At 53.1% G+C, this 12,462-nt stretch overlaps 1 protein-coding gene across 1 annotated transcript in view; it reads right to left on the reverse strand.

Moving 5' to 3' along the window:
• The window catches only part of Mcf2l (MCF.2 cell line derived transforming sequence like), a 148,036-nt gene extending 140,173 nt beyond the window's left edge, over window positions 1-7,863 (reverse strand). Inside the window, 2 exon segments of the mRNA XM_032919323.1 lie at window positions 2,278-2,450; window positions 7,665-7,863. Of these exon segments, the coding sequence (XP_032775214.1) occupies window positions 2,278-2,446 (169 nt within the window). The 5' untranslated portion in view covers window positions 2,447-2,450; window positions 7,665-7,863.
• Between the last annotated feature and the right edge of the window lie 4,599 nt (window positions 7,864-12,462).

Genomic DNA, 12,462 nt, shown 5'->3' on the forward strand with positions numbered 1-12,462 from the left:
GACAGCCTTAACCCGGCACCGGTGAGGCTGGCCCAGAAGCCTAAGGAAGTACCAACCGGTGCCAACTGGCACGAGGACTACACAACCGATGTGGCTTGAGCCCCAAGGGACTGGTCACACTCCAGCTAAAGTAGACAGTACTAAGGGGGTTTCCATCAAACAGCCCCTCAAGGACTTCTTGGGGAGAGCCCCCTTCTGCACATCCCTTGATGGCAGCCTCTCTCTTCAGCTCTTCCCAATCTGGAGCAGACCCTGGGAGAAGCAGAAACACTGGGCTCCTGATGAAAAAGGCCCCATTACCTGGTTCCCACCAGGGTCCACCTTGGGAGGCTGGGCAGTAGCTGCTTCCTGAGGGTAGGGCAGTCCCCGGCCCAGAGACAGAAACTGAAGCACAGGCCACAGACCTCAGCAGGGCCATCAGAAGGGATGCCATCTCTGCCTCAGCCGAGGCAGAAGATGTGGCTCATGATACTGGGTCCAGAGGGCCCGGAGCCATGGTCACCAAGCAAAGCATTGCTCCTTAGAAGCTAGCGTAAGCGCTAAGCCTAAACCTTAGATTGTTACCACAGACACCCTGAACAACACACCCAGAATTGCTCCTGTCTAAAGGAAATGCAGGGACAAAGGGTGGAACAGAGACTGAAGGAAAGGCCATCCAGAGACTGCCACACCTGCAGATCCATCCCATCTGCAGACACCAAACCCAGACACTATTGTGGATGACAGCAAGTGCTTGCTGACAGGAGCCTGATACAGCTGTTGTCTGAGAGGCACTGCCAGAGCCTGGCCAATACTGATGTGGATGCTCACAGCCAACCACTGGACTGGGTGCAGGGACCTAATGGAGGAGTTAGGGGAAGGACTGAAGGAGCTGAAGAAGAACAATATCAACCAACCAGACCCCCCAGAGCTCCCAGGGACCAACCAAATCACCAACTAAATCACCAACCAAAGAATACACATGGAGGGACCCATGGGTCCAGCTGCTGATGTAGCAGAGAATGGCATTGTCTGGCATCAGTGGGAGGGGAGGCCCTTGGTCCTGTGGATGCTCAATGTCCCAGCATAGAGGGTTGTTAGGGCAGTGAGGTGGGAGCGGGTGGGTGAGTGGGGGGAGCATCCTCATAGAGGCAGGGGGAGGGGGATGAGATGGGGCTGCAGAGAGGAAACTAGGAAGGGGGACAACATTTCAAATATAAACAAATAAAATAACTGAAGAAGGAGAAGGAGAAGAAGGAGGAGGAGGAGGAGGAGGAGGAGGAGGAGGAAGAGGAGGAAGAGGAAGAGGAGGAGGAGGAAGAGGAGGAAGAGGAAGAAGAAGAGGGGAAGGAGGAGGAGGGAGGAGGAAGAGGAGGAGGAGGAGGAGGAGGAGGAGGAGGAGGAGGAGGAGGAGGAGGAGGAGGAGGAGGAGGAGGAGGGGAGGAGGAGGGGAGGAGGAGGAGGAGGAGGAAGGAGGGGGAGGAGGAGGAGGTGGAGGAGGAGAGGAAGAAGAGGAAGGAGGGGAGGAGGAGGAGGGGAGGGGAGGAGGAGGAGGAGGAGGAGGAGAGGAGGAGGAGGAGGAGGAAAAGGAGAAGAAGACACACAGCAGCTCTGGGCAAGGATCCCAGATGGGGAAGCCTCAGAGCATAGAGCCACAAATGCTAGCCAGGACATGGCCAGAGGTTGAAGGATGGCAGGAAGGTATGTGAGCCTGATGTTTGGGCCGCCATTGAACCAGCCAAGGAGTCAAATTCACACCCGCACATCCCCCAGTGGGATGTGCACACCTGATCAGCCTGCCTGCTTTACTTTGGGGGTCAGGGCGGGAAGGCACCGGTAAAAGTGTGCAGACCGGGGGCACACTCTGTTCTTCTTTCATACTGCTGACCTGGTAGGCTGCCCAGGGCCATGGACTAACATGACTAGTCTGAGGCAGAGACTGACCCTGGGAAAAGCCTATGCCCTGGAAGGCTGGGGGTTCACACTCTATGCCTGTAATTCTCCTGGTAACAGGGAGCTGGTCTACATGATTAAGACACGCAACAGTACTAAAAAAAAAAAAAAAAAGGGAAGCAAAGACAACAAATGCTTCCCCTTCTGCTGTGCTGTGCTTTATTTAAAACCCAAAGACACGCATCCCGTAATCTCTAAGCAGAGCCAACCTCTTCTTATGACACTTACAGGTTAACCCATGACGACCCTCGGCACAGCCAGGGGCTCGGCTACTCATTCTGGTGCCCAGTGGCTCAGCTCAGAACTTTAATCATCAGCTCGGATCAGAGAGCGGCCAGCACCTACCTGAGGCTGTGGCCATCGTGGCCTCTGCTTTGTCTGGAACCAGCCTGATGCCATCAGACACGTCCACCTGGTGATCAGCCTCCTCCCTCGAGGTCCCATCGTGCTGTGGCGATGAAGAATTGCTTCTAACTCGTTCCTTGCAGAAGATGAAACACCAGCAGTCGGACATGAGGCTGTGATGTCAAAGGGGAATGAGGTTAAGTTGCAGGAGATCGAAGGATTGCTTCTTCGGACAAGAACAAAGCCACTAGCTACGGTCTTTAGCATTTACTCTGAAATAGATCTAAGATGTGTTACGCTGATATCTGAATTTCAACAGCTTGTAGCAGGCCGTCTTGCTATTCAGTTTTTTTTTTTTAAACAGCTTTTGCTTATAAATACTGAAATAGGGGTTGTATAGGGGGAAAACTTAGAATTTCTCCTTGACATTTAGATTCTTGTTTCAAGGACACAAGTATCTGTTCTCGTTCTCTCGATTTCCTTGTCTGTCTCACTTTCAAAGCCAGGCTGGTGGCTTTTTAGACTTCTCAAAACATTTTTAAATCCTCTAAGCAAAGCAAAGACTCAGGTCCAGAACAAACATTACCATGTTTTTCCTCCAGGGGAGACCTGGCAAGCACCTTGTTTGGTGAAGCTTCTGGAGAAATGATCTTGGATTTAAAGAGAAAGGGTCACTCCTTTAGGGGCACTAGGGCTAGTTATACCTGCCCAGGTGACCGCTTCCCGGGCTCCCTGGGCTCCTTGGGGTACAGCACAGCAGAGGCTCCACAGGGATCCTCTCTGACTTAGCATATTCCTGAAAGAAGAGTGGAACTTTTCCAGGTACACTGTCTTGGCTCCCCACAGGAAACATATCTTCCACAGTGAGGTGCAGCTCAACTTGCCCTCAAGTTCTGAATCCCCCTGCCTCAGGCTACAGACGAAGCTTCAGCCCTTCCTTCCCCAGTTCCTTCCTGGAAGAGGCCACTGTCTGCAGGAGACTTCTTTCTGGACAGGTTGGATAATTAAGATTCCCAACTTCAAAATTCCCTCCCAACCTCCTTCTCAGCGCAGGTCTGACCTCTTCTCAGAGAGAACCCACACCAGAATCAGAGACCTCTCTTTGCTCTGGCTCAGCTGCCTGTCCCTCCTGGGGTCTGGCTGGTGGTGGGTAAAGACTTATATGGAGATGTCTGGCCTAAGAAATGTGATCTGGGGGCCTAGGGCCTGAGAACTTCTGTTCACAGGCTGCCTGGCTAGGGATGGCCCACCGTGCAGTAAGTAGCCAGGCTCCTGGAAGTGTCCAGCCAAGGCTGTGCTCCCTCCTGCCTCCTCCCCAGCTCCCAGCAGGCTCTGGCAATGGGCAGCTAACTGGCCTCTCTGCCTATCTGACAAGAAACGAGTCCCTTTGTGGTTATAGATGCTGCCCGCTGTATCCTGTCACCCTATGCAGTCTGTTTATTATGAAGTTTCTTAAGCTGTCCCTGTAAAGGTCTGGGGACAGATCTTGGGGGGCGGGGAGCTCTATGTGGCACCTCATACATAATAGCATGGCTCTGTCTTGCCTGCCTCACCTGCATGTGGAGACTCTGGAAGGACAGAATTCCAAGAGCAAGTCACCCTTGACCAGAGACTTGACTTCTGGGTTCTGTGCACCAAATTATGACTATAAAAAGTTGGAAGGGAAATTTCCCTGGTTCAGAAAAACACGCGTGAACACACACACGCACGCACGCACGCACGCACGCACGCACGCACGCACGCACCCACACGGTATCAGTGTCTCACACTTTTTTGGAGAGAGGACTAGGTGATGCTATCTGTGTTCATACTTAAGGATAACCAAAGTGTCCTGGGGAGCCTCTGCCTCACGGCTGCCCCCAACCCCCAGCCAGTGCTCCTCTTGTCACATTCCATTTCTAAGACAACTGAGAGGGTCCTGGGTGCTTTCTTCAGCAATGGTGAGGAACAGTGCAAGGCTTGGGGGTACGCTGACCCTCTAGGTCATCCTCAGGTTCCCAGGACGGTTGAGTTCCGCACACCTGCTGCTCAAGCCAACCTTTCTCCGGCAGCGTTATTTCCACAACATCCCCTAGACTACGATGTATAAGAACACCCCGTGGGGTAAAATGGTGTGACTTGCTCACAATCAGGCAGAGAGGGAGGCTGGGCACAGCAGAAGGGTGACCGGCAGTGGTGACTTTCCTGAGAGGCAGGAAACCAGACTTTCACAGCTGGTGTTGACCAAGGGCACAGAAGGTCAGTCCTGACAACTGCATCCACATGGACTCATTTTTACCCTCTCAGGGTTGGCAAACCCCAGGCACTAGACGGACGTCTGACAGCTTTCGGGTGTTCTGTGAGAAGCCAGCCTGTGTGGCCTAGGTCTCAGGTCCCTGCATTATGGATCCCCAATAGGTGTCACTCACACAAGGGTGAGGCTAAAGCCATCCACAGTTCTGAAAAGTCACCAGGTAGTTGGAGCTTGGCTATGTGCAGTGAAGATCCGAGGTACAGCCCCATCCCTGACTCACTGTCCAGTGTTTATTACACACCTGCCATTGTCTTCGTCGGAGTAACTCCTGCCTTCCCGGTGGTTGGCACAGAATGCAACACCAGACAAGACTCAGTGCCATTGCGTGCGAAGGAAGCAACACCCCCGGGGAGAGGTCGCTGTGGCAGCCTGGGCCACAGTGTCTCTTCACTTGCTGCCCACACAGAGCGGAAACAAAGTACAGAGGCTCCCCTCACATGCGTGAGCCTGGTTCCAGCCCGCCACTCAGGATCTTTGACACCTCCCACCCCACTCCACCTCTGTCTCCTCAGGCAGAGCCTCTCCCAGGCTGGCTTGTCCTCTGAGGGAGAAATTGTGTGCAGGGGTGTAGTCACTGTCCCTGTGTCTGCCGTCACATCCCTGGCAGGTTTGTTTTGGTTTTGCTCATCCATTTTGGCAATTCTGGCAATGTATGCACACTGCCAATCGTCAGTCAGAGCCCTAGAGCTTCCCCAGATGGAATGTAGCTTTCTGTGGCTGGCATTTTCTTAGATCTTGGAACATCTGCCCTTTAGGGCTCCAAAGTAACCCTGAACATTCTGAGGGAGGGGTATTTCCTGCGACTCCACAGAGCTGACCATGGTGGTCGCAATGAATGACTGAGTTACTTAACATTCTGTGTTCTTGGTACTTAGTTCCTGGTGACTGGCCCTCTTGGGTGCCTGAGGGTCTCTTGGTATCTAGCCCATGTGTATTCGCTGACCTATCAAAGCCCCAAAGTTCTGAAAACTCCATTTGACAGGGCCTGGAGGGGTTATCACTGCAGCTTCCCAGGCCTGTGGCAACCTGAAGCCACAGGATGACCACAAAGCCCCCAACTCCATCCCAAGCAATGACCCAGAGTACGGCACAGTATTCGGAAGCCACCACTCTATGCAGGTGGCACTGTTACGAGAGACTTTCTCCTAGGTGCCTTCCAAAGAGCCCTAACTTTGTGTACCATATTCTGGGGCTCTTTCCAAGGGAAATAATAGCAACAAACATTCTGTACCCAAATGCCAGGTCCCCCAGAGAAAGGCTCCCATGACTTGAATAAGATGCGGGATAGGGACCTGCTCATCAGGGACAAGGGGTTAGGTACCCCTAGTCTCACACTGAGAGGACCATAGAAGATCGGGAGTGCTGTCCTGGTCACCCTCTCACCTGAACCAGGAAGTTAACCACCAGGGAGTGGCATAGAGTAGACTGGGCACCCACAGGACATGCTGTCCCTGGACTGTCCCCCTGACACTAGTGACAGGCAGGTACCTTGTTCCATCCTCACTCGGGGAGCCTCTCTTGGCTTCATATTTCACCACATTTTCCAGAAATGAAATAAGAAGCCTTCAAGGAAGGGACCTCTGTACAGAGGTGACTAAGGTACAGGCTTCACAAGACAAATGTCTGTACTTGGGGGACCCTCAGTCGGAGCTGGCCTAGCCCCTATTAGAAGGGCATATCCACAAGAGGCCTTGGCAGCGTGGGGAGGGGACATTTTATCTCCCTTCATGTTCTAGCCCCCCCCAAGGAAGGTAAGGCAGAGAACTGATGGGTCGAGATGTCTGAGTGGTGCAGAAATGAGGGGTGTCCTCGGCACTGAGACTTTGTGCGCAGGCCTGCGGGTGGCTTCCCTGGCCGTCCTTGGCCCCTTACAGCCATCACTCTCTGCAAGTCTTTTCTACAAGTCTCTGCTGCTATAGGACTTGGCAAGGCAGCCGGGGCAGGCTTCTTCCTGGACACTCTTGACCACACTGGAGGCCGGAGTCTGAGTGATCATTTTTCAAGCCTCTGCCCAGGTATTGCACGCAGGGCAAGGTGACAAACTATGCCTTGGCCTGCAGGACTCCGGAGGCCAGAAAGGCCAAGAACAAAGCGGGGGTCCTCTTGCTGCAGCTGACCAAGGCTATAGCAGAGCCCTGAATCCCTCTTCTGCAAGCTCAGGTCTTGAGACTAGTACTGGGGTCTGTACTTCAGAATCCTCCCCAGAGCCCAGAGGCTCCTCCTGCACGATAGCACCCCACTCTCGCCTGAACAAGTGGTTATCCTGCTGACTGGAAGAGAGGACCTTGTACACCCCGCCCCCAGCCACCAAGGAGAAGGGGTGGTACTTTATTCTGGTGGTGACCTGCTGCCAGGGCCATACACACATCCTGGGGCCTCCCACGGCCTGGGGCTCATCCTTTGGGCAGCAGGGCATCGTAACCCTCACTGGCCCATGGCGCTGCAGCTGTTTGGGGGCAGAAATGGCCATGACCAGGAGGGCTCTAAAAAAAGCCAGGTGGCACTCGGGGCTTGAGAGGGTCAAGAGTTACCATGCCAAGAGGTTGATTAAAAAGTAACTCCTACTGGGAGACTTTGGAGTGAGCAGAGAAAGTGACAGAATTATTTTTAACCTACAGCCTAAGCTTCTTTTGCTAAAAAGGCAAAACAGACAGGCCCAGCCATCAGCCAGAGAACCAGGCACCAGTCCTAGCTTCTCCATCTACCGCACCTGTCCTGGACACGGGCCCAATCAGTAGGTTGGAAGGAGCTGGAGAGAGTTTGGAGGGTGGTTCTCAGACTTGCCCAGGGAAAGCAAGGGCCCCGCCTCCAGCAGGTGACACCTTGCCTGGTGTTTAATGGGATTCCCCTTCCGTGTGACAATGGGGGAGTGAGAGGAACCCCATTCGTAACAGTGGGAACACTTAGGGAGACCCCCTGCTCTGAGCCGGAGTTCCCGCCAGGAGGAGGTGGAATGTAGCGGAGAGAATCCCAGTCTAGTAGCAAAGCGATCCGGACTGGAATGGTTCTGGGCAGCGAGCTCGTTCCCACTCCTTTCTTCTGCCACCCCCACCCTCATTCCCGTAACCCCCCTCCTTCTCTTTCGGTATCTCACCCCTCCTCTCTCCTTTGTCCCTCGTCGCCCCAATCCCGCGCACACCTGCCTGTGCGGGGGACTGTCTTCTCCTCGTCCAGCGAGCTCACTTGCTCGCAGGTGCCACGCTCCCAGGCTCCGCCCGCCGGTCGGTCTGGGGCCACTGAGACAGGGAGGGAGGAGAAGGGAAGGCGGGAGCGGGAGCCACGGTGGGGGAGGGGCGGTGGCGCTGGGGACTGAGGCGACCGTTGCTGCCGGACAGTGGGAAAGGGATCTCAAGGGAGGAGGTGGGGCATGGGCGGGGACTCAAGGGGAGGGGGCAAGAGCGGGGTCCTAGGGAGGAGGTGGGGCTAGGGCGGGGTAGGGGCGGGCCCGGAAGCAGAGAGGTGCTGCCTCTTCAGCTTTGCTCTCCGCTGTGGCTTTCTGAGCGCGGCATGGCCGGCATTAAGATGCACCTACCTGTACCTCAACTCCCCATACCTCGGGATCTGTCCTGGGGTACTCACCAGGCTTCTCAGCTGGACTGCAGGGAAATTGTGTCCACTCCGAAGTCTCAGGTGACCAGGCTCTCTCAAGACCTTTCTCTGCTGCCTCGTGGGAACCCTTTGACTTCATGCACGTTCCATAAGCTTTTCTGGCCTCTGTTCTTATCTGACCTGAGGGTGCTCCACTTCTCCACTCGCACTGCTTGCTTGACATTCTGTTTCGTGAGTAGCCACCTGTAGGTAACTCTAAATGCCACTGCAAACGGTAGATTGCCAGGGCACACCTAAACACGGGGGCACTCAGAACCCCCAACCCCACCCTGCGAAAGACTCGCTAGTACCAAGGCAAGAGGGGTCAGTCTTCCTGTCTCTCGGTATTCATGTGCAGCGCCCCTGCTTTCTGCCCTGAGACAAACTCAGGTCTCTCAGAAAACATTCAAAGGGCACACTGGTTAAACCTGCATCTGCCAGGGCTCCCGGGCAAGGGTTCATTCGTCATCATCAATGCGCTACTTAGATGTAAACTTTTAGAATGGGGAGTGGGGGTACGAATGCCTCGACTGGGTGAGTACAAGTGGGGAGTCCCTTTGGATAAACAGAACACCCCTGAAAGAGGGAAGCAAACCAAACAGGAGTGGCAATTGTAGCCATGGTTGGACCCACTTGAGGGGTGGCAATGGATTTGAGCTGAGCTGGGTAGAAGAGACAGGCTCTCATCTGGGATTGGGGGTGACCACACCAAAGGACCCTCATCTTGTGTGGGTATGTCATTCCTGGGGTGGGTATTCTTGGGCCAGCCTCAGCACTCTGTGGGGAATGTGCCCAGCTCGGCCCTCGATGCAGACACTTGACAGGATAGGCAGAGAAAGGATCAGGGAACAAAGAGAACCAATCAGAGAGCAGGAAAGAGGCTGGGCTGGGGGGAGAAGGGACAGCTTGGGGAGGGCTGTAAAGACAGCCTCTGGAATCTTTTACTGCACTCTTTCTTTGGTATATTTAGATTTAAAAAAAAAAGATTTTCCTTTCAATTGTTTTATGCATGTTTTGTCTGCATGCATGTCTGGGGGCTTTGAGTGCCTAGTGTCTAGGGAGGCCAGAGCATGTAAGATCCTGTGGAATTGGGAGTTACAGATGGTAACTGGTTCATTTTCCAGTACACATGTGAGCTGCCGCATGTGTTCTAGAAAGTGGACCTGGGTTCTCTGGCAGAGCCGGCAGTGTTCTTCAATTATCCGAGGAGAAGGAGACATTGTCCTGTACTGACTGCCAGAAGCTACCGAGAGGCAGACCTGGGGTTACCTCCTGAAGGTTTCCACGCCCAAAAAGGTCAGATTGGACCTTCGGGAAGCTTGGAACAATTAAAAAAATTACTGTCTGTGTGTGCACATGCACATGCAAGTCCCAAGACACACACGTGAAGGTCAGAGGACAACTTGTGGGAGTCTGTTCTCTTTACACTGTTTTGGGGATTTAAGTCGGGTCATCAGGCTTGATAGATAGAAAGTGCTCTCACCCCTTGGGCCATCCAACATCCTCTGAATGAAGTTCTTTAACTTTTAAAAGGCGAAGTTTCTGTTTCCAAGATGGCATCAAAGACCCTCTCTACATAGCTGTATTAAGTGCCATTTAATAGAACAATAAAAGTCCAAAAAGTGCAAAAGGGATGGTCCCCATGGATATAGAGTTTCAGCAGGACACACAAACAACTATCATTAAGAGTGCAGAGTGACCTCCCACAGGTGGCACCGCACAAGTCACGGCCTCTCATACAAGGACTAATGACGTCACTATAAAATCGGTCTCTGTCACATGCAAGCATCCCTTGACAACCAGAAGACTGTGCCTCAGGTGCCTAAAATGTGACTGGCACGGCTCTGGTAACAAGGGAAACCAGAGCACACAGCAAGCGGTGCTCTTTGGAGAGCTCTCTGCTTTGGGAGGCTGAGAGCAAGCTTCCAGTCATACAGAAAATGTCAGGTTGAGTCTCAAGGGAGGCGGTGTGAGGAAGGGAGTTGGTACAGCCAAGAACAAAGCCCCATCCATCCTTAACACATCCCAGCAGCGCCCTGCTGGTGTCAGGCTTGTTAGCTGGGTAAGCCTTTTGTGCTTGTGGGCTTCAAGAGCCCCAAGGAGTCCCGAGCAAGATTCAGGAAATTAGCATCACAAAAGATCAAATCAGTTCAGGGATCCTTGCAGAAGTGTGTGTGTGTGTGTGTGTGTGTGTGTGTGTGTGTGTGTGTGAGAGAGAGAGAGAGAGAGAGAGAGAGACAGAGAGAGACAGAGAGGGACAGAGAGAGACAGAGAGAGACAGAGAGACAGAGAAAGATGCAGAGAAAGATGGAGAGAGAGAGAGAGACAGAGAAAGATGGAGAGTCAGACAGGCTTTTCCCAGGGATGTGCCTGCCTAAAAGGGTGTGGAACCACCTCCAGGTCACTAGGCACACCTTTAAGGTGTGAAGCCATCCTTGGGTTAGATCCAACACAGTAGGACAGAGGCCTAGGAAGACACAGGCCAAGGGTGATGCCAGGTGAGGAAAAGTAGGACATCAGGGTAGAGTTCCCAAGCAGGAGCAGGGGAGATGCAGGGGCTGCACACCATGACCTTGGAATTCTGTCCTCCTGAACTGTGAGGGTGGACTCTTCCACCATGTCTCACAGTTTGCAGTGGCCGAGCAGCCCTGGAACACAGTCAGCAGGCAAGTACCCGGTATGATGTGACCGCTTCACAATGCCCCCCTGTGATCTCTTCCTGAGGGTGTTCTGTGCCACATACAGGATAAGTCAGTCGTGAGAGCGGGAATAGAATACTCCTCAGCTAAGGTCTGCATGGAAGAGGATGGATAACCCAAAGTGGGTCCCAGAGTTTGGCACACACAAGGGCCTTCAAAAGAACCCTTACCCAGACTGGACCAGGGGTCAGAAAAGCCCCAGTGGACACAAAGAAAGGGCATCTGGCCTTGGCCTCTACCTTGGTCCATTGGAGTTCCTATCTACTACCCTCCACTGTGCCGTTATCTATCTATCTATCTATCTATCTATCTATCTATCTATCTATCTATCTATCTACTAACTACTCGACTCTGGGTGAGAGAGTCAAGCTTGATGTAGGATGTTCTGATATGTGGTAATATCAGAACATCATATGAAGCCAAGGCCCCAGTTGTCAGGAGAGCTGGGCAGAGCGGAGGCAGGACACTGGTCCAGGAACTACGTCCAATAGCCTGTATCAGTTACCCTGATTTGTCTTAGTTAGGGTTTTACTGCTATGAAAAGATACCATGACCAAGGCAGCTCTTATAAGGACAGCATTTAATTGGGGCTGGGTTACGGGTTCAGAGGTTCAGTTCATTACCATCAAGGCAGGAGCATGGCAGCATCCAGGCAGGCATGGTGCAGGCAGAGTTGAGAGTTCTACATCTTCATCTGAAGGCTGTTAGCAGAATACTCACTTCCAGGCAGCTAGGACTAGGGTGTTAAAGCTCACTCCCATAGTGACACACCTACTCCAACAAGGCCGTACCTCCCAACAGTGTCACTCCCTGGGCCAAGCATATTTAAACCGTCACACCTGCTTAGAACCCATGTCTGCAGAGAAGATGGAGGGCAGCACCAAGGGCTTCTTAGTTACGAGACTTCTAGCAGATGGAACCCCAGAGGGACTTGCTGGGTACATCCCTGATTTGCCTTCTAGTCAGAGAATCAACATGCTAGGCTCATTTTGCCAGGGCAGTGAGTGCCTATTTGGATTTTGGGCAGTCAGTTCTGCAAAGCTTCTCAGGTTCTCTCTCCGGTCCACAAACACACAGGTATGGCCAGGCTGCTCCAAAGGGAGAGTCCCAAAGTTCAGGATTGAACTGTGTGGTGTGAATCACTCAGATGGCCAGGAGGAATTGACCATCAACACATCAAACCAAAGCCTGAAGATCGCACTAATAAGACACCACTCAAGTGAATGAAGTGGCCTTTCATTCCACTCAGCTCTGAGGAGATATACTCTGAAAGCTCAGGCACGAGCTGGACCTTGGTGCTCAGGAGAGGAGCCCAGTGTTCATATGGTCTGTGCAGGTGCCAGCATCTGGGACATCCAGCTGCAGAGGGTGGCAGGGCCAGTATAGACTCGGGCTTTCTTGAGGCTCCCCACATAGCAGGCAGAATCTGCCTCAACTGGAAGAGCATGGGGCAGTTAAAAGCCCCATAGTGATACTGAGGTTGCTGAGCCCCAAGTTTGGCAGAAGATACAGGGGAGGAGGGGTCCCTGAGGTGGGACCCAAGATTAGAGGGCCTAGTGAGCAAGCCTTAGGATCCTGGGGGTTCTGATGCTGCTTCTTGTCCTG

The sequence above is a fragment of the Rattus rattus genome, chromosome 13 (genome assembly GCF_011064425.1).
Source record: "Rattus rattus isolate New Zealand chromosome 13, Rrattus_CSIRO_v1, whole genome shotgun sequence".
NCBI lineage: Eukaryota > Metazoa > Chordata > Mammalia > Rodentia > Muridae > Rattus > Rattus rattus.